This window comes from Zalophus californianus, chromosome 10, assembly GCF_009762305.2.
Source record: "Zalophus californianus isolate mZalCal1 chromosome 10, mZalCal1.pri.v2, whole genome shotgun sequence".
Taxonomy (NCBI): Eukaryota; Metazoa; Chordata; class Mammalia; order Carnivora; family Otariidae; genus Zalophus; species Zalophus californianus.
Genome location: NC_045604.1, coordinates 48,005,581 through 48,027,643, shown reverse-complemented (window position 1 = coordinate 48,027,643; position 22,063 = coordinate 48,005,581). Strand labels below are relative to the sequence as shown.

Below are 22,063 nucleotides of genomic sequence, written 5' to 3'. Positions count from 1 at the left end.
ACTTGGATTTGACAGCCTTTTGGATTCCATATTTTGTATTTTGGCACTTCTTCATGGTTTAAAGCTTTGCCTGCTCCTTTGGCTTCAGAATCTCCCATTGCCTCCAGCCGAGATTAATCAACCTATGCCTTTCAGCACTGCCACTCCCCCACAACCAAGTATGGTCCTTGGGAGTAGGGAGGGAAACTTCTTTTGAGAAGATATGGAAATATTTTTCAGAAATGGATGAAATAGACTTTTGAAACAAAATTCAATGTTATCATCTCAGTACATAGTAACCATATAAGCTGATTGCTAAAATAATAAACGAATTGGGCATGATTATATGAATATGTGGGTTTTGAAATCATCTAACAGTTCTGCATAATCTTGGGAAGATGCATTGCTTGGCCAACGCCCTTGGGCTTGCAGGCTTGGGCTAGAGTGTGTGGCTTTCCCAGTTGTGGATGGAGGTGAGAAGGAGGCTTAGAGGTGTAGGACAGGGATGGCCCTAGGATGGCATCATTATATACTGCTATATTAGCATGTGCCGCTAGGGAGTTTTTGGTCTTTTTTTGTTGGAAAACAGGAGGAAAGGCAGAGAGGGCAGAAGTGTGGAAGTGATCGAGAGAGAACAGGAAAGGCAAAGCATCCTTGATCTTGGGCCCTGTTTCTGTTACTTAAACATAGTGGGGAACCAGCTCGTCCCCAACAGACACAATGCTATCAAAGTTTCTAGGTCCATTCCTAGGAGCTCAGAATACATTTTCTCTCTTGAAATAATGCTCTGTAGGGTTTTATGGGTTAACATTCATAAACAAAAACCCTTTACAAGTATGTTTATGTAAAATGTTTAAAGTTCTCCCTTAGGGATAGCAGGAACACATCTCCAATATAAAATAATAACCGGGGATAACAAAGAATAAAAAGGCACAACCACCAAATAGTTACCACCATTTCTTTCTGCACTAGCAACATGGAAATCCCCATTATAAGTAGCATTTTACTAACATACATGATATTAGTAATATTTTGGGGATGTTAGTAAGATTTTATAATATTGATTTTTTTAAGGCTATAGAGGATTTGCTGTATACCTCAGGATGCTTTCTTATTTACTTGTCTAATTTTTTTCTATAGATACATATTTCTAATTGAGTAAGACAAGTTAATGGAAAGTAAGACTTATAAGAATATACTTAAAGAATATCTGTACTAGAAAAGAATGCTTCAGGACATGTACAGGTCACATAATGTCATTACTGTTTGAGAAATAAGCAAGCTGGTAAATGCTATACCGAGAATACGTCAGTCCCATGTTTACAGTGATGCTTCTTAAGATTTTAAGCAACATGTATCAGGTAAATGTTTTTGTCCTTTTATTTCTCTATTTTAAAAATGAGGACCCATAAAAAGAATTCCTTTTAAATTCTTTTAATTAGATGCAAATTTTATATCCAGCCCAAGTACATTCGCTCAGGAACATTTAAGTGTCACTGTGGTGCACCTCTCGGGGTTAGATGTGAAGACCATAGGGTGGAACATACAGGGTTGAGTGTAGTTGGGGCGGGGGTGGGGGGAGCCAGTGACCAAGATGTGCCTTTGAGGAGTTCATAGTACAGCTGGAGAGAAGCCTGCATCTTAACTACAGGATTACAATAACCTGTGATGAACACAATAAAAGGGCCACGGGAGCAGCAGAGACCTTGCCAAAGGCGCCAGGGGGCATACAGCAAAAGAGACACAAAATTCTTTCCAGAGTAGAATGTTGGCTAAAGCTCTCTCCCATAGTTACTCTAATTAAAATGATCCATCTAAACTTGTCATTACATCATCTCACTGTCCCTCACAATTGTTTGGGATTGCTGAGTTGTGACTGTGCATTCCGAGGGCATTCTGTGTGGCCACCGAAGAAAGCACAGGACGTGAGGACAGCGTGCTTCCCTTGGGGATGTGGCTGTCACCTTTCCAGGCCTGTTCCCCGTGACTCCTCCTACAGCATGGGAGAGTCTTTCCTTTTAGGACTTGGTGGCTCGACAGGTTTGGAAGGACTGGGGAAGGGGAGGCTTCCTTGAGTTCTACTGCTGGGCGAAGACAGGAAATTGAGCAAGTCAAATGGTAGAGGCAAAACCACCGTGGAAGGTTTGTCGGTGGACAGGGATTGGAGGGTGTGGAGGTACCGCAGCTGTACAGCGGCCGGAGTGCCTGCCAGAATCTCAGCTGCCCTTCTCAGGGACTCGGACGCGGCCTTCTCCCCCTCCGCGGCGATCACCTGGGAACAGATGTGAGGAGAAGCAAAGTGGTTTATTCTTACTCGCTATTCGGTGTCCCTCAGCGAACGAGCGCGGAGCACCGCCTGGCGCCAGGCCCTGTGAAACAGCCAGCAGGCTGACGGCCTTCTTTCTCAAGGATCCTGGTCGAGGGGAGATCGGCCGCGCTCTTCGTCGTAATTTTGGGCCGAATTTATCAAGGGCCCTGACAAGCATAGTGATGTGTTAGGGGAGTAATTAATTATGTCTGCAGGGCCTTGACGATTAGTAGGATTTTGCCACATTGAGAAAAAGTTGGCCAGCATTCTAGGCGAGGACGTGGAAGCCTGAAGCGGGGACTCCTAACCAGGGCAAAATGGACGAGTGAGCATTTCAGAGGAAAAAGCACGAAACTTACCACCCAAATGCCACCTTAAAGTGGACAAAGGGGACTAGACTCAGATCTAGAAGCAACTCTGCCCAGAGGACCACTTTCTTCCCTTCCTCCTGTCAACACTCCCCGGTTACTGAGCTCTTCTGTGGTGGGGTTCTTCTTCACCTGCTTTCTGTTCTTTAAGAGCAGTCTGTCTCCCCCTCAGTCCTCCTCCTTTTCCCAGCTCCCCTCCCACCCCACCTCCATCCCCAGGAGCTGTTGGGGGCAGCCGGCAGGCCTGCCTGGAGGCTGTGCGTGGTGCCACCTTCTCTGGGCTCTGGTATTGAGCGAATCGGGCCTCATCGTGGTCGTCCCTCCACAGCCTGCACGCAGCTAGGGATACGGGTCTGCTGTCATTCACGCATTAAGCCAGAGGTGACAGGTGGCTGATGTTACCTAGGAAAGATGCCAGCTCGAGGGAAGAGGGATGGCGGGTGGGGAGATGCCTATCAGGAGGCTGAGTGAAGGCAAGACTCGAGGAGGAGGAGCTCACTGTTTCCAGTGGCTTCAGAGAGAGGGCATCGTGGGAAAGGCCGGGTGGCATTAATCAGACGGCTATGAACACGCTTTAAGGGAATACTTTTAATAGGGTGGGGTGGGGGGCACCAGCTCTGGATAAGTGGGAGGTGAGGAAGCAGCAGGGAAACGTTCTTAGTGGGAGGCGGGCCTGCGCCGCGCTGGCTCACCCGCACTTTGGCCTGTCTCTGTGCTTCAGCCTCCACAGCCAGGGAGTGCTGGAGCCCCGCCGGCAGCCTGACATCCTTGCTGGAAAAGAAAGAGTGTGGACAGGTAGGTGTGCAGCACTGCTTTTAGCAGCCAGGGGTTCAGCCAGACTGGCCAACGTCTCTGTTGTTATTTCAGAATGCCCCGCAAATTCTGATCTAACAGGGTGGCCGTCCCTAGACCTCTGAGGCCAATGGTGGGCAGAGAAGGGCTACTCGAAAGTCAGTGCCTCAACTGCAGACACTCATGATCACTGATGTTACAGCAGCGCCCTGGTTTGCTCTGTGCAAGTAGAACACATTCTTTTGTCGATAGATGATTATGATTTTTCCCACTTAAGGTTTAATCTAAATTCCAGCTATTGAATTTGAACAATGAAAAACAGCTTTGATGAGTCATACTATCCATGATAAGGGAAGGCATCTAAGTTTATAAAGGAACTGATTTTGAAAAGAGTAGAACTGACCACATAAGAGTAATACTTAACATATTACATAAAAGAAACAAAATTGTATTTTTACCCTGTTTGTAACTATGAAAATGACATAGCTAGAAAACAATTTGGCAGTTCCATGGAGAGTTAAACATAGTTACTATATGAGTCAGTAATTCTACTGCTAGGTATATGTGAAAACATGTTCTCACAAAAGCCTGCACACGAACGGGCACTGCGGTGTTCTTCAGAATAGTCCTAAAGTGGAAACAACCCAAATGTCCATCATCGAACGAGCAGGTTAACCAGATGAGCTGTAACCAACCACACAATGGATATTTGACCGTCAAAAGGAATGACGTCCTGATTCCTGCTTCACCACAGATGAACCTTGAAAACAACGTGCTAAATGAAAGCAGCCAAACACAAAAGGCCATGTAACATTTGTATGAAATGTCCAGGATAGCCAAGTACACAGAGATCAGTGTCTTCGGGCTGGGGGGAAAGGGAGCAGTGAGGAGTCCCTGCTTGACAGGTGTGGGCTTTCTTTTTGGGGTGATGAAAATGTTCTGGAATTAGACAGTAATGATGGTTACACCACTCCATGAATATAATAAAAACACTCGCTGTGCTTCCAAATGGTTATAAGGGTGAGTTTTTTTGTTATGTGAATTTTATCTCAAAAAATTATTTTAACTCCATGGAGAGAAAATCATGAAAGTAATTTGCCTAAATGTTACAGTGGTTGTGTTATGGCTCCGAGTACTAGGTAATTTTTTCCTTTGTCCGAATTTATGCCAATGTGGCTATAGTACTCATTGAAAATAATTTTTAAAAATTATTTTAAAATAAAACCAAAATATTTCCCTTTATCACATTGTTCTTCTTGCTTAATTTCCTACCCACATTTCTGTTCTCTCCACTTTGATTCCCCAAATACAGGTCACTGAATCCAAGGCCACCTGTGGAGGGAAGAGTTGAGATGTCAGTGAGAACCTCCAGGTGTGAGTAGAGCACCCCTGTGCCTTCATGGCCATTGTTCTGAACTGAGAAAGTACATTTCCTCTGAAGGCACATTCATTTCCTTTTTTTTTCAATGTTACGGTGCCTTGCAAAAAAGTTGCTTAACTTTAGGGCACCTGGGTGGCTCAGCTGGTTAAGAATCTGACCATTGATTTTGGCTCAGGTCATGATCTCAGGATCATGAGATCGAGCCCTACATGGGGCTCCATGCTGAGTGTGGAGCCTTGGCTTGAGATTCTCTCTCTCTCTCTCTTTGCCACTCTCCCTGCTCTCTCTCTCTCTTAAAAAAATAAAGTTGCTTAACTTTGCACAGTGCCACTCAATAAATACTTGTGGAATTAAAGATGGTGTGGTAGGCTGAATAATGGCTCCCTAAGACATCCATGCTCTTATCTCTGAAACCTGTGAATGTTACCCCAGAAGAGACCTTGCAGATGGGATTAAGTTAAAATTGCCCAATTTATGGGGCGATTATCCAGGATCTTCCCTGTGGGGCCCAAATGCAGTCACAAGTATCCTTTTAAGGGGGAACAGAGGGAGATGTTACTACAGAAGAGGAGAAGGTGATGTGGTTCTGGGGGCAGAGTTTGGAGGGATGGGCTGTGAAGATTGAGGAAGGGGTCACAAGCTGGGGAAACGGGGCTGCTAGAAGATGGAAAAGGCAAGGAAATGATTTCTCCTCTTGGAACCTCCAGAATGAAGCTGCCCTGCTGACACCTTGACTTTGGCCCCAGTGAAACTATTTTTGGACTCCTGGCCTTCAAAACTGCATGAGATTAAATTGGCATTGTTGTAAGTCACCAAGTGTGTGGTAATTTGTCACAGAAGCAATGGGAAACCAATACAGACAGTGAACTCGATAAATCTGTTTTAAGATGCACTTATTAAAGAACCAGAGTCTAATCTCTCCCAAACGGTTTTCATTTAGAGGTGCTTCCTTCCTGCCCGTGGCACCCATTTGCCCCACCTCCCAGGCCCAGAAGGCAGAAGACAATGAACTGTGGGCTCTGGAAAAGAGGGGCAGGGCATGGCACGCCCCAGGGGGGACCCTACTCTTTTCTGGTTCACTGGTGTCTGGTGATTTCTCAGTGGCTGGACAGCTAGCTAGCTTAGTGCACCAAGAGCCCTGAGAAGGCTGACTCATCTGGGTGGGGGAGAGGGGGTGATGAGAGGAAGGAGTGTTGAAAAGACCTCACAGAGGAGGTGGCATCTTAAAAGACAAATAGGACTTCGCCTGTGGAGAAAAGGGAAACATTCCTTGCAGAGGAGGCCCACGGAAAATGCCGGAGAAACGCTGAGGCGGATGGAGGGTTAGCCCATGGGGGGGTTGGGGGGGATGGCAAGGGGTGGGGCTACAACAGTTGGCTCATTTGTTCAGTCATCCGGAGAACACTGCCTGCCTGCTGTGTGACCTTGTCCTCTATCCTTTAGAGGGGAGGGGTGAACAGGAAGAGAAGCTGAGTGTGCCGAAGGGGAGCACACTGGAGTGTTTTATTTTTTTAAGGTTTTATTTATTTATTTGACAGAGAGAGACACAGCGAGAGAGGGAACACAAGCAGGGGGAGTGGGGGAGGGAGAAGCGGGCTTCCCGCTGAGCAGGGAGCCAGATGCGGGGGGGGGGGGGGGGGGGGGGGGGCGGCGCTAGATCCCAGGACCCTGGGATCATGACCTGAGCCAAAGGCAGACGCCCAATGACTGAGCCACCCAGGCTCCCCTGGAGTGGTTTTTAATTTCCAGAGCAGGAACTGCCCGTGTCCCTTTTGTTCTAATTTCTTGTTTCTTTTTAGGTTCTTTTGTTTCTGAATTTGTCCCTTTTCCACCAAGATGCTAATCTCAGTTTTAGCAGTAACAAGCTGGACAAGTCGCCTCCGAAGATGAGTGAGCGCTGGGGCGCCATCAGGCACAATCACTACCTAAATGCCATTGGTCCTCCGGCCCTTCTGCTGGAGGTCCTCCTTTCCGCGAGACAACATTCTGACCTTCCTGACTCGATTCTGGGCCGGGGTGCCTGTGGCCCCCACAATAGGCTCCCTGACTGGTGGTAACTGCTATTTGGCCACCTGCCAGGAATCCGGCTTTGTTCTCCCGTCTCAGTATCTTTGCCACATTGTCTTGGTAAGAAGGGGAGATGCCACCATGGCCGCGGGTGAGGAGGCTGAGCTTGCTGCCTGGCGGCTGGATGAGGCTGCCCATGAAGCACTTCCTGCTCCTTGATTCCCTTCCTAATTCCCAATCAATTAAATCTCAGTGATTGATTGGGAGATTAATCATGTAAGGGTCTGTGACATTTTTTCTTTAGCTGAAAGTCTTATTTGAACTATTTAACTTTGCCCGTTTCCCCAGCAGACTTTCAGCTCCCAGGAACCATGCCTTCTCATGTCTGTGGGACCAGCCATGTGTCCCACGTGGCCCCATCCTCCCTGCCAGCTCTCTTTGGGCTCTGGGGGCACGTTCCAGTGAGTCTAGAGCCACCGGGGTGGGGGGAGGAAGGGCAGAACCTGTGGCAATGACTGACTAGTCATCACCTGGTTGACTGAGGGTCAATCTGGCAACCTCTCACTCAGCTGTCAGCTCCTTGAAGGATGGTACCTTCAACAGTGAACGCCTGCCAGATGCTTCCATTGCATGTGCTTCAATAAATGACTGATGAAGAAATGAATAAAAGAGAAAGAGGTATTTCAACATATTCGATGATAAATTTGTTGAAGTACCTTTATATCTTGGGCAATGCTCTTCCTCTCTAGAAGAATTTCAGTGAGGGATCGGTGTGCTAGGAGACGCTTCATGGTGGTCTGCACAAGAAATTGGACAGCTCTGGGCACGTGAGCAAGACTGCTTAGGAGGAGCGAGGCATTTTCCATTCGGTAGTAGCAGATGGCATCCATCTCCATTATAAACATGTCTTTGGTCACAATCTGGGCAGAAAAAGGAGTTTGGAGAACATGATTTTTTTTTAAAGATTTTTATTTATCAGAGATAGAGAGAGAGCACGCACAAGCAGGGGGAGGGGCAGAGGCAGAAGGAGAAGCAGACGCCCCACTGAGCAGGGAGCCCAATGTGGGACTCGATCCCAGAACCCTGGGATCATGACCTGAGCCAAAGGAAGCTGCTTAACTGACTGAGCCACCTAGGCATCCCGAACAGGACTTAGTTTAGGGCTCCTTTCCCAGGGGGGGTGATAGAGAAGCTAAATGTGTTCAAGGGAAATTTTCTCAGTAAGATTATAGGAAAAAAAAAGTCATTGGCCCACCCTTTTATCCGAAATAGATGTTTTTGAAGATGATGGAGTTTTTATGAAATACACTAAAGAACTCACAATTTAAAGGAATCCTGTTGTAACTAGTTTTGTAAAAATATCAGGAATAATTTTCTCAGACAAAAACATTCAGTAAATTGTATATCAGGTCTTTTTAAAACGATGCCAAGGGGCACCTAGGTGGCTCAGATGGTTAAGCATCTGCCTTTGGCTCAGGTCATGATCCTGGGGTCCGGGGATCGAGCCCCACATCAGGCTCCTGGCTCAGTGGGGAGCCTGCTTCTCCCTCTCCCTCTGCCTCTCCCCCTGCTCATGCTCTCTCTTTCTCTGTATCTCTGTCAGTTGAATAAATAAAACAAAAATCTTAAAAAAAAAAAAAACCGATGCCAAAAAATGTGCTTAAAACAGAAGCACGTTCTGGGAAACAAGAGCGGTGATATGTTGTTTGCTGAGTGTCCACTAGAGGGCAGACTGGTGCTACACACCAAGAGCCCTAAAAGCTGCTCCTTCTCAACATTTCCATTTTTAGACACTTATCACAAAGACATATTTTTAAGGATTTAGCTGCAAGGATGTCATTCATAGTGTTGCTTATTATAATAAAAAATTAGAAATTAATTAACATTCGCAACAGGGAATTGTGAATTGTGGTACATCCATACAATGAAATGCTATGTGTCCATTTAAAAACAAAGAGCACCTGGGGGGCTCAGTGGGAAGAGCAGGCGACTCTTGATCTCGGGGTTGCAAGTTCAAGCCCCATGTTGGGTGCAGAGATTACTTAAAAATAAAATCTTGAAAAAAAATAAGACAAAGGGGTAGAAATATAGCTACTATATGAAAACATGATCTAACAGGGTGTTGAGGGAAAAAAGACATGTTATGAAATAGTATGATATGTACACCTGTCTGTAAATATAACCACATACATAGAAAAATTTGAAAGGATACACTCTGATAAAAGGGGAAGCTAGCCTAGCCAAGCTGACACATAAAATTAACCATCACAAAGTCCTTTGCCCATTTTTAAGTGAGTTGTTTGCTTTCTTGTTGATTTGTAAGATTTCTTTATATATTATGGGTATTAATCCCTTATCAGAAGTATTATTTGCAAATATTTTCTCCCACCCATAGGTTATCTGTTTATTCTTTTGATAGTGTCCTTTGATACACAGGAGTTTTTAATTTTGATACAGTCCATATCTCTACTTTCCTCTTTCACTTTTGAGCTTAAATAGTCATTTTGACTGGGACCAGAATTGGTAGCTCAGCCATACGAAGCGTAGAGAGAAAGCAAAATCCATCATTTGACTTACCTCATGAAAGGGTATCTCCAAAGTTTGGAGGCGAAGGTCAACCTTGTGGTAGGTATCCAGGCAGGGCAAAAAGAAGAAAAGGCCTGGGGGGGGGGTGTGGAGAGATTGACAGGTGAATGGTTAGTATGGAGATTGTTTGGGGTTCACCTCTTCGGGGTCAGGTGCATATTACATTGCTTTCCTTAGCCTCCAACTACACACAGACTGATTGGGCAATCCCACCTCTACCCCGATAGTGAGTTTGTGGTTGCTAAAGTTACCCTACAATTTTTTGTTCAATCTAGGACACTTTTGAGGGTGAAAGGTGAGCATCGTTACAACTTACTCCAGGATGACACACATAAGCAGGGATTAATCCCAGCAAAATGGGCTGTATGGTCACCTTGGTCATGGTGCTGACCCCTCCAGATCTTGAGTAACATGTCTGTCTTCTTCACTGGATTTAACTCCCTAACAAGAGTGTCTCATGCACTCTTGTTAGTTTTAGTGCTTGACTTAGTGCCTTTTAGGGCCTCTGTAAAATTATTTTTGAATCCATGCATGTACCAACATGACCAACTATAGAGCCGGCAACCTCCATGTGGTACTTCTTAAAATGTGAACCCCAGAGGGTATCACAATAGCAATATCATGATACCAGCTTTGTGTTACCTAATGTAATATACAAGGTCAATGTGCAGTAAATATTTTTAAATTGATTTATTGAGATTTTCTGAGAGCCACTGGACAGTGTGGGCTCCTGTAAGAGCCAACCAGCAGCACCTCACAGAGCCCAGGACCTCCCTGAGGAGCAGCCCAGCTACTAGCCCTTTCTAGCCCCAATAAAGAAGGATGCTGAAAACTAGAACCGGAACAAGATGGTCCCTGTCCTAGACCACAGGGTCTGGTTCTACTTTTGCATGGACCCGTCTGTTTGTTCTGAATTGCCAAACTCGGATTTGTGTCTTCTAGTCTAGTCTCTATTTTCTACTTGTTTCTGTAGAGCTGGCTTGGAACTTCCAATATATGCACCTGGGACTTCACTCCTTCCCATGCCTTTCTGGCTAGCTGGAATCTCCAAACCCCAACTACTTTAGACTTTGTGGACTAACCATATTTCTATCTGTGCTTGGACCTTTGGACATCAACTCCACTAGACTTTAAGGTCCTAGAGATCCGAAACCATGTCTCATTTATCCATCTTCACCTCCCGGGCAGTTATACAGTATCTAAGACACAGGAAATGCTCCATCTATGTTTTCTAAATTCCATGAACCGAAGGCCAATTTGTCATTTGGATGCTGGAATTTTCCTATCTCCCATGGTTTGGTCTGACCCCCTGGATCTGAACTAGCTCAGCTTTGCTCAGCACTCTAACCAAAACATGTTCTGCTCAAACCAGTGCCCAGCCATGGGTCCTAAGCCTACTTGCTAGTCCAGCCAGCCTGGCCCCGGCACTTGACTCTGCACCCAGCCTCTTTCTTGGCCACTGTTACCCGATACTAATGCTCTCTGAAGAATCTTTCATAACCTGTGTTACAAGTAACAGATTAGAAAATGCAGATATCACGAATCAGATTACTTCATATAATCTGAGATCCATATTACAAATATGCATGGATTGAAGAAATTGGCAAGTCTATGGGGGGTAGAAGGGTGTTTCATACCAGGGCCTTTGGCTCTCCCAGGAAGCAGGTGTCCCAGTCGGAATATTATTACTCTCTCATACTCTTGTACAACCTGAAGGGAAAAATAATACTTTTGAAACATTCCAAGAAAGAAAAATAAAGTCTTCAAAAGGCCTTGGCACATGAGAGTGATCCTATATATCAAAAAACTTTAGTTTTGAGAACCAAGAAAAAATTTCTATTAATATTTACATTTCCAAAATCTACACTTAGTAAGTGTAGAACGTTAGAAACCAGTGCAAGTATATTGGCCATGTTAATTTTAGAGCCCATGAACAGAATTTTGATTAAAGAGTCATGATTATCTAAAAAATAATGCTTCTACTACGTCCAACATATCAAAATCAAGAAAACCACAGTATGTTTAATCTTGTATTTTGCTGTGACTTCTGCCATTATTAGCTTCTATATGGATCCCACATTCGTTATTTAATAGAAATAGCTATTAAATAGCTATTTGTTGGGGCGCCTGGGTGGCTCAGTCATTAAGCGTCTGCCTTTGGATCAGGTCATGATCCCAGGGTCCTGGGTTCGAGTCCCACATCGGGCTCCCTGCTTAGTGGGAAGCCTGCTTCTCCCCCTCCCACTCCCCCTGCTTGTGTTCCTGCTCTCGCTCGCTCTCTCTCTCTGTGTCAAATAAATAAATAAAATCTTAAAAAAAAATAAAAAATAAATAAATAGCTATTTGTTTCAAATAGCAATTTCTTCTGAGGTTGCTTCAAAATGATTCATTTGGATTTCATTTTGCCAATTCTCATTGGTGATTGTATCTAGAAAAATTAAGTGTGCCCTAAAAATGTGTAGTTATTTTTAAATGACAAAAAGGGAGATTCTCTGTGTAGAAATGTCTGCATGTTAGGAGAGAAACAGGAAAGGTAACACACACTGCTTCAAAAATAAACCTCATTTTTCTGGCCCAGTATCAAAATCTGGGTTCTTTTTTTTTTTTAAGATTTTATTTATTTATTTGACAGAGAGAGAGAGAGAGACAGCGAGAGAGAGAACACAAGCAGGGGGACTGGGAGAGGGAGAAGCAGGCTTCCCGTGCAGTAGGGAGCCCGATGTGGGGCTCGATCCCAGGACCCTGGGATCATGACCTGAGCCGAAGGCAGATGCCTAACAACTGAGCCACCCAGGCGCCCCCCCCTTTTTTTAAAGATTTTATTTATTTATTTAACAGAGAGAGACACAGCGAGAGAGGGAACCCAAGCAGGGGGAGTGGGAGAGGGAGAAGCAGGCTTCCCGTGGAGCAGGGAGCCTGATGCAGGGCCCAATCCCAGGACCCTGGGATCATGACCCAAGGCGAAGGCAGACGCCCAACAACTAAGCCACCCAGGCGCCCCAAAATCTGGGTTCTACTACTTGCTTATCATTAGCTTATTTGGTCTGTTTATTTGCATATATGCCCCACCTGTGAACTTCTGTTGAACAAATGGATTATTTGTGACTGTAGACATGTTTTCCTTCTTCATCCTCCCTCCACTTTAGAAAGCTCCACTGAATAATAATTAGTCAAATATGAAAATGTCATGAAGAGACCAAAAGTAACACATTTTGAAGTGTGCTTCCTAAGGGAACAGCCTCCCTTACCCCACTGTAAGTGCCTTGGGGTCAAGTACCAGGTCTTGTTGATCCTTCCGAGGTTTACAACTCCTATGCCTGAATCCTGCCTTGTTTGTTGAAACAATGAATGAGAATGAATGCCTAGACTTGGTTCCCAGAACAGGCCCCAGGCATCCCCAATTTCCTGGCTCCCTGGCATTACTTGTTTCATTTCTGCTTTTACTGGGAGAAACAAATTCTTCCTAGAGATGCAGAGGAGCCTTACTCCTTCAAGACCTTGCTCAAATGTTACACATCATTCTGCTTTAGTATCCTCTACCTAATTGACTTTTAGGGTTTACCATCTTCCCCCCTCCAAAGATTTATTTAGTTATTTTAGAGAGGGAGAGAGAGCACACATGCATGGGGAGGCGCAGAGGGAAAGGGAGAGAGAATCCTCAAGCAGACTCCCTGCTGAGCACAGAGCCTGATGTGGGGCTCAATCCCAGGATCCTGAGATCATGACCTGAGTCAAAATCAAGAGTCCAATGCTTAACCCACTGAGTCACCCAGGCCCCAAGACAAAATGGAATTTAAAACAAACACAAAAATGTGCTAGTGATAAAGAGAGATATTGTATAACAATAAAAGGGTCAATGTGTTAGGAAAGTATAACAACGATGAACATACATGTACCTAAAAACAGAGATCTAAAATATAAGAAGCAAAAACCAAAAGAACTGAAAGGAGAAATAGACAATTCAAGCAACAAAAATAGTTGGAGAGTTTAATATTCCACTTTCAATCATGTAGAGAACAACTAGACAGAAGATAAACAAGGAAATAAGACTTGAGCAACATGATACATAAACTAGACCTAACAGACATCTACACACAATGCCCAACAACAGCAAAATACACTTTCTTCTCAAGAACACATGAAATTTTGGGGCATTGGGTGCTCAGTCGGTTAAGCGTCTACCTTTGACTCAGGTCACGATACCGGAGTACCAGGATTAAGCCCTGCATCGGGCTCCCTGCTCAGTGAGGAGTCTGATTCTTCATCTGACTCTCCCTCCTCTGTTGCCCTCTCTCTCTCACTCTCTCAAATAAATAAGTAAAAATCTGTAAAATAATAAAAACAACACATGAGACATCTGTAGGATAGATCAAATGCTAGTCATAAAACAAACCTCAATAAATTTAAAACTATTGAAATTATACAAAGTATATTATCTGATTACAGTGGAATGAAATTGGAAATCATTAACAAGGAAGTTTGGGGAATTCACAAATATATAGAAATTTATATATGACATACTCTAAAATAATGACATACTCTAAAATAACCAATGGATCAAAGAAGAAAGCAAAAGAGAAATTAGAAAATATTTTGAGCTGAATGAAAACCAAAACACAGACACCAAAATATATGGGATGCCACTAAAGCAGTGCTTAGAGGAAAATTTATAGCTGTAGATGCCTACGATAATAGAGAAGAAATACTCAAAACCCTAACTGTCTACCATAAGACACTGGATATAGAAGAGCAAACTAACCCTAAGGCAAGCAGAAAGAAGAAAATAATGAAGATTAGAGTGGAAATAAATGCAACAGAAAATAGAAAAATAATAGAGAAAATCAACCAAAAGTTGGTTCTTTGAAAAGATCAACAAAATTGACAAATATTTAGCTAAGTGGATCAGGGGGGCAAAAAGAAGACTCAAATTTCCAAAATCAGGAATGAAAAAGGAATGACAGGAACATCATTACTGTCCTTACAGAAATAAAAAAAAAAGATTATAAAAGAAAACACTATGAAAGACTATATGCCTCAAAATAAATATAACTTAGGTGAAATGGACAAATCCCTGTATAGATGCAACTACTGAAACTGACTTGAGAAAAACAAAAACAAAAACAAACCCTGAAAAGACCCAGAAGTAAAAGACTGAATTAGCAGTTTTGAAATTTCCCACAGAGAAAAGTCCAGGACCAGATGGTTTCACTGGTGAATTGTGCCAAACATTTAACAAGAAAGGAATACCAGTCCTTCACAAATTCTCCCCGAAAACCAAAGAGGACAGAAATCCGTCCAACTCTTTCTCTGAGGCCAGTATTACCCTGATGCCAAAACAAGAGAGAGACATTCCAAGAAAACTACAGACCAATATCTCTTAAGAATATAGAATCTTAAAACCCTCAATAAACTACCAGCAGCCTGAATCTGGGACCATATAAAGAGGATTAGACACCATAGCCAAGTGGGATTTATACTGGGAACACACAGTTGGTTTAACATCCAAAATGCAATGAATGTAATACACCATCTCAATAGAATAAAGGGTAAATACCACGTGATGATCTCAATGGATGCAGAAAAGACACTGGACAAAATCCAACACCCTTTTGTGAGGAAGGAGGAGGGGGAGAGGAGCCTGCATGAGGAGTGCAATCAGCAATGGCCCCAGCAGCACCTGTAGCCTTCTAGCCAAGGACATGCTCTTCCCCAGCAGCTCCAGCCAATGATAACAATGGCGGGGGTACTCGGGCCCGGCCATTTCTGCCCATCAGGAAACTCCTCTTTGAAGTCGACTTTGCTCTGGAGTTTCCTGTCAGGCTGGCCAACGCTACACCCCAGTCGGAGGCTCCCTCTGTCCTCTCCTTCCTTCACATGTCATAACGCAGCTGTCAGATCTGCATCATTGTCTGAAGGCTCCCTCTGCCTACTCTGATTCTCTCTCCCCTTAATCTTTCACAGACAATGCCTCCCAATAAATCCCTTGCATTTCGAATTCCGTCTTGGCATGTGCTTCCTGAACAGACATGGCCTTCATTTACTTCAGGGACAGGCACGTGTAACCACCTGTGGGCCAAATCGTCGTTCATGGTATAGAAGCTGCCTGAGAAGTTTCCTAAAGTGCCAGAAGTGGACACCATCATCTCTTCTGGGCTGATCTCTGTGTTGCAGAGTGCAGATGACCTAGACGTAGGCCTGACCTGAGGGCTCTCAGTCTAATGGGAGAGATTGGGTGTCGACAAAGAGTATATGCGCGGTAAGTGCTGGAATGGATCTGAAAGCAGAGAGACAAGAACACAAGGAAGGACGTGATAGTCTGGGGAGTCAAGGAAGGCTTCACAGTTACATGAGAGCAAGGTCTGAAAGGAATAAGAGCCCTCCTGGCAGAGGAGTGGGAGGGGAGGCTCTTCCATGTGGAGCACAAAGCACATACAAAGTCACAGAGGAGTGGACCTGGGGTCCCTGAGAGGCGCGAGGAAATTCCTTATTGGGTTCTCAAGGAATCTTACCTTTATGCAGAACCAGATCGAAAAAGGGAAGGTCACAATGATGAAGAGCAGCGATATGAGGACAAGGAACCACTCACAGACCCCTAAACCTGAAGACTTGGTACCTAAAAAAAAAAAAAAAAAAAGGAAAAGAATAATTATATTGGAATGTTACCATATTCACTGACCAGTACTTGTTGGTCCAGTTCTTGGCAGGAGGATCAGAGCAGTGTGTAGACTTTGCTGGAAATTTAGAGGGAGCTGGATATCACTGGTCAGTTCACATGATGGGACATTGTCTGTGAAGGGCTCTGTGGGGCTGTGGCAGGTGGAGCAGGCTTCTGGAAAGGCAGTAGTGGGGTACCTGGAAGAAGCCTAGAGTCTGGGCAGAAGGTTTGGGTTCGAGTTCTGCTCCACCATTTTCTGTCCAGTGACCTCAAGCAAGGCCAATGAACTCTTCAAAGCTGTTTCCTCATCTACACAGTGGGGGTGCTCACTAGCTCATAATAACTAGCTCATAGCTCTCTCAGGAGATAAGTCTTCATAGCATTGATGTATGGAATTTCGTATATACATGAAAATCACTGAAGTGTGCTTCCCATGTATCAGGTGTTGATTCTGAAGTGATTCAAACCACATGTGTGCAGAGGTTCATCTTCCCTGAAATGACTTCCCCGTCTACCACCTGCCCCAAATGTCTCAAATTCCTCCATTAGAGTCCCTTCTTTGGATTAGGGTGTGGATCTTCAGACATTCTTTGAAAAATCATCTCTATTGGGGTAATATTAGCCTAGTAGTGTCTGTAAATAAAAGTAATGAGGAACTGGACTGCAGAATGTCCATGTTGCTTGAGTGATAAATGAAAATGTTTCAGGGAAAGTTAATCACAAGAACACAAACCTCCTGGGTTATTTACATTCTGTCCCCAGGGCGTAGAATAGTGTCCGACATAATATAGGTTCTCCATAAATATTCGTTGAATTGTAAGGATGAAAGAGAAGTAGATAGAGAAAATTACTTAAATGTAACAGTTATGGAAACCTCAAGAATATTAATCTCTAGGTACTGGAAAACTGGCCAAATGGATACTATTTGTGAGTTTAAAAACATCATAGAGGTGTTGACTAAAGATTAGGAAGGTGGAAAGCCTAATTTTAAGGGAGGGGGGGAAAAAGAGGAAAACTAGTTGGTAGGCTTGAATATTTGATCTCTGTGCCTGGAAAATAATTGGAAAGGTCATCACCAAATTGATCACTTGCTATACAAGCTGCATCAGCCCAAAACTAACATCAGTGCTAAATACTATAGTACGGTAGTTCCCGAAGTGTGTCCCACGGAACACTAATCCCACAGGGTGCTTCGCAAAGCAAGAGTTCCCTGGGAAAACAGATTTAGGAAATCCTGTGTTCTGTGTCTACTTCTAGAGCTCCCTAGTGCTCATCTGCACTTTGAGGCGAGGGGAATCCCTGCAGCAAAGAAGCATTCTTAGCTTTGTTTAACCCAGGATTTCCCAAACATCTGACAAGGCAATGTCTTCTCCAAGGAAATTCATGTTCCATAAAATTTATTTCTCATGCAATCTATTTTGGGAAATGCTACTCTATCTATGATGTCTATCAACATCATGTTAGTTTTTACAATATTCTTCCTTAAGGACAATGAGGGTGGTATTGCCATGTTTAATTAGTTTATAAACATATTTCACTTGCCAGTGGTAACCATGGCAAGTAAAAATACACATACAGACAAAATATCATTTTATAAAGGAAGAAAGGCCTCAAAATGCCTTCACATAAGAGTTAGAGATGTGAACAAAAAACTAATATTTATAGCCCAAATCTAACTTATAGCTTTCCTCACAAAGTATTGCTCTCTTGGAATGAGTTCCTTGAATATTCAAATTGTTCGTTTTACATGAATAGTGAAATACTAAATGTTAAGGCAGGAAGAGCCTTAGATATGACATAGTGTAAGAATCTCCAACATTTTGGTAAGGTGGAGCTCTTTCATCTCTCCCGTCTTAAGGAGCCTGGCTGAGGGAGCATGGTGGGAGGTGAGGAGGTGGAGGTGTTCTTGCTCCTCTTGCTTCCCTGGCCCCTGGAAGCCACAGAAACTTCCCAGACAAGGGCTCAGCAAGGCCTCAATGGGACTTCTCATCTATTGCTTGGGGTCTTGGGCTCTCTCTAGTCACTTTATAGCTGGAGAGACTGAGTGAGGCCCACAAAGGTGACACGCCTTGCCTGAGGCCACACAGCTGGTGGCAGTGCTGGGACCGTGACCTGGAAGCAGGGCAGCACCGTGCAAGGATGGGCTTTTCGGTCAGGTCATCGTACTCTGGAATTCTGGCTCCTCCATTTCCAGCTGTAGGTCTTTGGCAAGGTACTTAATTTCCCCGCATGTTTTCCAGTCAGTGATGCGGAAACGATAATCCTCAGTAAAACACCCAGTGTGTGCCTGGCACATAGTGAAGACTCCCATACATGGGGGCTCCCGTCGTGGCTCACCCCAACCGATGTGGTCTGACACACAATTACAAGACCTCTCACCTCAGCAATACTGTAGCATTGAACCTAACAAACCTTTAATGCCTGGAAGTTTCTGACCGATGAAAGGGCGTCCGTTGGGCAAAAGGGCATTAACATGGTCCATATAAACTGCACTGCAACTGTAGGAATCTTTGTCAAATCGTAACTTTCAATGTTCCCGCATATACTGCATTGCTGGTAACCAGGAAATGATGTTAAAATTTCATAGCCCCCAGAAAGCAAAATAATACACGATTCCTTACTGACTTTCCTTGAGACCACTGTCATTCTACACTTAAGGTGTAATGAATTTTTTTCTTCCATTCACTATAAAAAGAACTGGAAGCAGATAAATTTGTTCCCAAGAGGTGCTTTACCCACAGAAGCCAAAAAGATATTTTTCCCTGTGATTCCCTCCTTTGGTCTAACTTTGCTCTATTTTAGCTTGCAACGGGGTTCTGTTCAAATTGGATCTGTTCTTTGCTCCAAGCTTTGTGCAAAGTGCTTTGGATGGCATATCTCCTTTTATCCTTATACCTACCCTCCGAGGTAGGTACTGTGGTTATTCCCCTAGCATAGCTGGTTAAGGCCCCACCTCTGATCACATGGCTAGCTAGCTGAGATTTAAATTCAGGTCTAGCTCTTCTCCACTTGGTTCTGAGGCCAAATGATCACCCCAGAGAAAGTTTAAAATACTTTTAGGTAAGACTGAGGGTTGGGGATGAGGAGAGAAGAATAAGCTGCACAGTTGCCCAGAACCACCAGTTCATGCATGTCTTTACTTAAATTAGGTGCCCATATACTCTTCCTTGGCCACAAAAACCGCTGCAAGATTCCTTTGCCAGAAGTGTTCATTGGTCCCCAACCTGGACCACTCTCCCTTCCACTTCCTATCCGTGGCTCGCCTCTGAGACCAACTGTATCTAGTTGATGTTAACTGTATTTCTTCTGATGTATTTGGGTCCCCACACTGGGCAGGACGTTCGGGTCCTAACTCAGGCCTTTCATTTCCTGGGAATCCGAGCAGGTCCAGGAGGCTGCTCTGGCCTCGGTGGCTCTCAGCGCCGTGACTCGTTTCCCTCGATCGGCCATCCCTTGGGTACCACGCGGAAAGGCCACCCCGCCTCCCACATCCCCGACCTGCCATACCTTCCTCGGGCCGCTCACTCTCCAGCAGCGCCACCACCTCGGTGCCCTCCTCACCGGAGCCCCGGACCTCATCCACGTCCACCACGGTGGCTGCGGGCGCGGGGGACTCCCCCCGGCTCCCCGCCCGCTCGCGCCCTGCGTCCCGGCGCCCACGGCCTCCGCCGCCCCTCTCCGCCCTAGCCCTCTTGTTCTCCTTGTGGGGGGACCCGCCGCCTCTCCCGTGGGCCTCTCTGGAGGAGCTCCGAGCCCTCCTTTCCATCGTCGAGGGCCGGCCCGGGAGCGCTGTCCGGGCTGAGTGAACCGTGGGCGAGACCCCGGACTGTAATGACCGTGGGCGGGCGCGGGGCGGGGCGCGGGGCGGGGGCTCTGCTCGCCGGGAGGCGGGACCGCGGGCCCTTCCAGCCCCCAGACTCCGGCGATCTCCCGCGATGCGTTTGTGTGAAGCCCGTGTGCCGCCTCGTGGTGTTTGAACATGGGTTTCTACAGACGACGATCTGAGTTGTAAAGCAAGTTCAAGTTGCCTGACCCACCCCGGAGGCCAGCAAATCGCCGAAAGTGCGGGGGGGCTCCGCGCAGGAATTGCGAACGTCGTAGGAACTAGGGGATGTGGTCCTCGTGCAGCGCTAGACAGCTGGAGGGAACAGAAGAGGTCGACGAATTAGGGTCCCCAAGCGCCCCCTTATCCTCCTGGAGGCTTCCCGAGGGCGCCTCTCCCCTCCCCCTCATTTATTTTATATCCTGGCCCTACTCTTTCTGCTGATGCTTTACAAGAGGTATTGGTGTCGGCGGACTACTCCTGGGAGGATTTACATTTGAAAAGGTTGTGGAGGCGGGGTGGGGGGGATTTCCTTTCCTAAAAGGAAAACTCTTTTGGGCCCCTTTCCTCTCTTTCACATACACTCTCTCTTGTATTTGCGTTTATATTTATTTTTATTAGTTTATTATTGTGTTTACTAATGCTTAAGCCTGTTGATGTAATGCTTCTTGAAGAATCAGAGAACGGAAGGGGTTTAACTTTTGTTTTAGGAAAGGGATGCTTTTCCCTTGGCTAGGCTCTGTTCGCATGCCTCCTTGATGAAGGCAGGACTTGGACTTTGTCAAGGTTCATTGGCCAAGCTCCATCTAGCAGCGAACTGGGGGGGAGGGGGGCTGCCCCACTTGCTTCTGAGGAACTTGAAACATGGAATACATTTATTTATCCTTTACTCTATTAATCACTTGTTTCTCACTGAATGGGTAACCCTTCAAATTCGAGATTTATGATTCTACACCAACAGCTCAGATCAGGATGGCAGAAATAAAATTCGTTTATTTGTATTTTTCAATATCTACTGAGTTCACACAGGTTTTTCTCTCAAAAACCTTATTAAAGAGGACCGAAATAACTGACATGGCTCTGGAAAAACCATTCCACTACTTTCTTCCATATATTCCAAGTTAGGCCACTGGGAATAAAATCATTATTTTACAATTATATTACAAGACTGATAATAAAGTAATTTAAATAGATTTGTTTTTACTCTCTAAACCTGATTATTGTATGGGTGATGTAAGGGAGGCAAATGTTTCCTCTGAGTGCCTGACTCAATTAATAGTTCCTGCCTAGAGCATGACACTGAGAAAAATTCAGAAGCAGCATTGGGCCCATAGAGGAAAAAGTACCATGATTACTTAATATTCACTCAAATTAACAGTTGCAGTTAAACACAGTTTATCATCCTGTAAAGATTTCCCTGTTCAGAAAAGCATGAAACCGATTGTAGCATTTATTATTTTTTTCTCAGCCTTTGATTCTCTTGTGAATTAATTTGATCTGGGGTTCTAGCTATACATTCCTAAAATAAACTTGCACCTCAATTTTTACTCCAGTAATTGGCCAAATGATAATCTCAAAACTGCACCCTGTCTGCCAATAAGATAGAGGGATTTCTTGCAGGAGAAAAACCGATGAGAAAAAGGTCCTAGTTGGCATTGGAGTGCATGTTGGGTGCTTCTTCTCAATCTCCTGGGGGACCTGGATAAATTACATAAGTGGGACCTGCTGTGGGACCATGGATAAGTTACATAATCTGTACTTCATTTTCTGCATCCACACAACAGTAATACAAGCGCATGCTTATAATAACACAAGGCTGTTGGTGTTACGGATGGCAATTACGATATCCGAGAAAGACCATCACATTCCTTCGAAAAAGGTCAACCCAGCATCTCCGAAAGGTGGAGGGGTTGGGGAGTGCTGAGGTAGCAGAATGAGTCTCTAGCTTGCTGTTCTTACAATGATGTTGCTGTTTTCTTTTTAGATTCCTTTTTAATTGAAAGTATTGCTCATCCCTTGGTTGAAAGTGCATGTACACATTTTTGTACTCGTAATACTTTACTCCTTGTTTGGATTTGTTATGAGACCAGCATCTGTGAGGGGGTTACTAGGTAGGGAGGACCAATTACAGTTGTTGACTTTCAAGTTTGTTTCCAAGACATAA

General features: G+C 44.7%; 1 protein-coding gene across 1 annotated transcript; it reads right to left on the bottom strand.

The window, feature by feature from the left end:
• Positions 1–1,121: 1,121 nt before the first annotated feature.
• On the bottom strand, positions 1,122–19,908 carry NPHS2 (NPHS2 stomatin family member, podocin). Its single transcript, XM_027612038.2, has 8 exons — positions 19,584–19,908; positions 15,931–16,034; positions 11,059–11,131; positions 9,413–9,495; positions 7,552–7,755; positions 4,724–4,779; positions 3,348–3,426; positions 1,122–2,251 (listed from the first exon to the last, which is right to left on the bottom strand). The coding sequence occupies exons 1-8, from the start codon at positions 19,840–19,842 to the stop codon at positions 1,973–1,975; spliced, it is 1,137 nt and encodes a 378-aa protein (XP_027467839.1). The 5' UTR covers positions 19,843–19,908; the 3' UTR covers positions 1,122–1,972.
• Between the last annotated feature and the right edge of the window lie 2,155 nt (positions 19,909–22,063).

Coding starts and splice junctions, on each gene's coding strand:
- NPHS2 (XM_027612038.2), bottom strand. CDS start 19,842: ATGGAAAGGAGGGCTCGGAGCTCCTCCAGAGAGGCCCACGGGAGAGGC. Junction 7,756..9,412: donor TGGAGATACCCTTTCATGAG/GTAAGTCAAATG, acceptor TTTTCTGCCCAG/ATTGTGACCAAAGACATGTT. Junction 4,780..7,551: donor GCATTGCCCAAGATATAAAG/GTACTTCAACAA, acceptor TTCCCTCCACAG/GTGGCCTTGGATTCAGTGAC.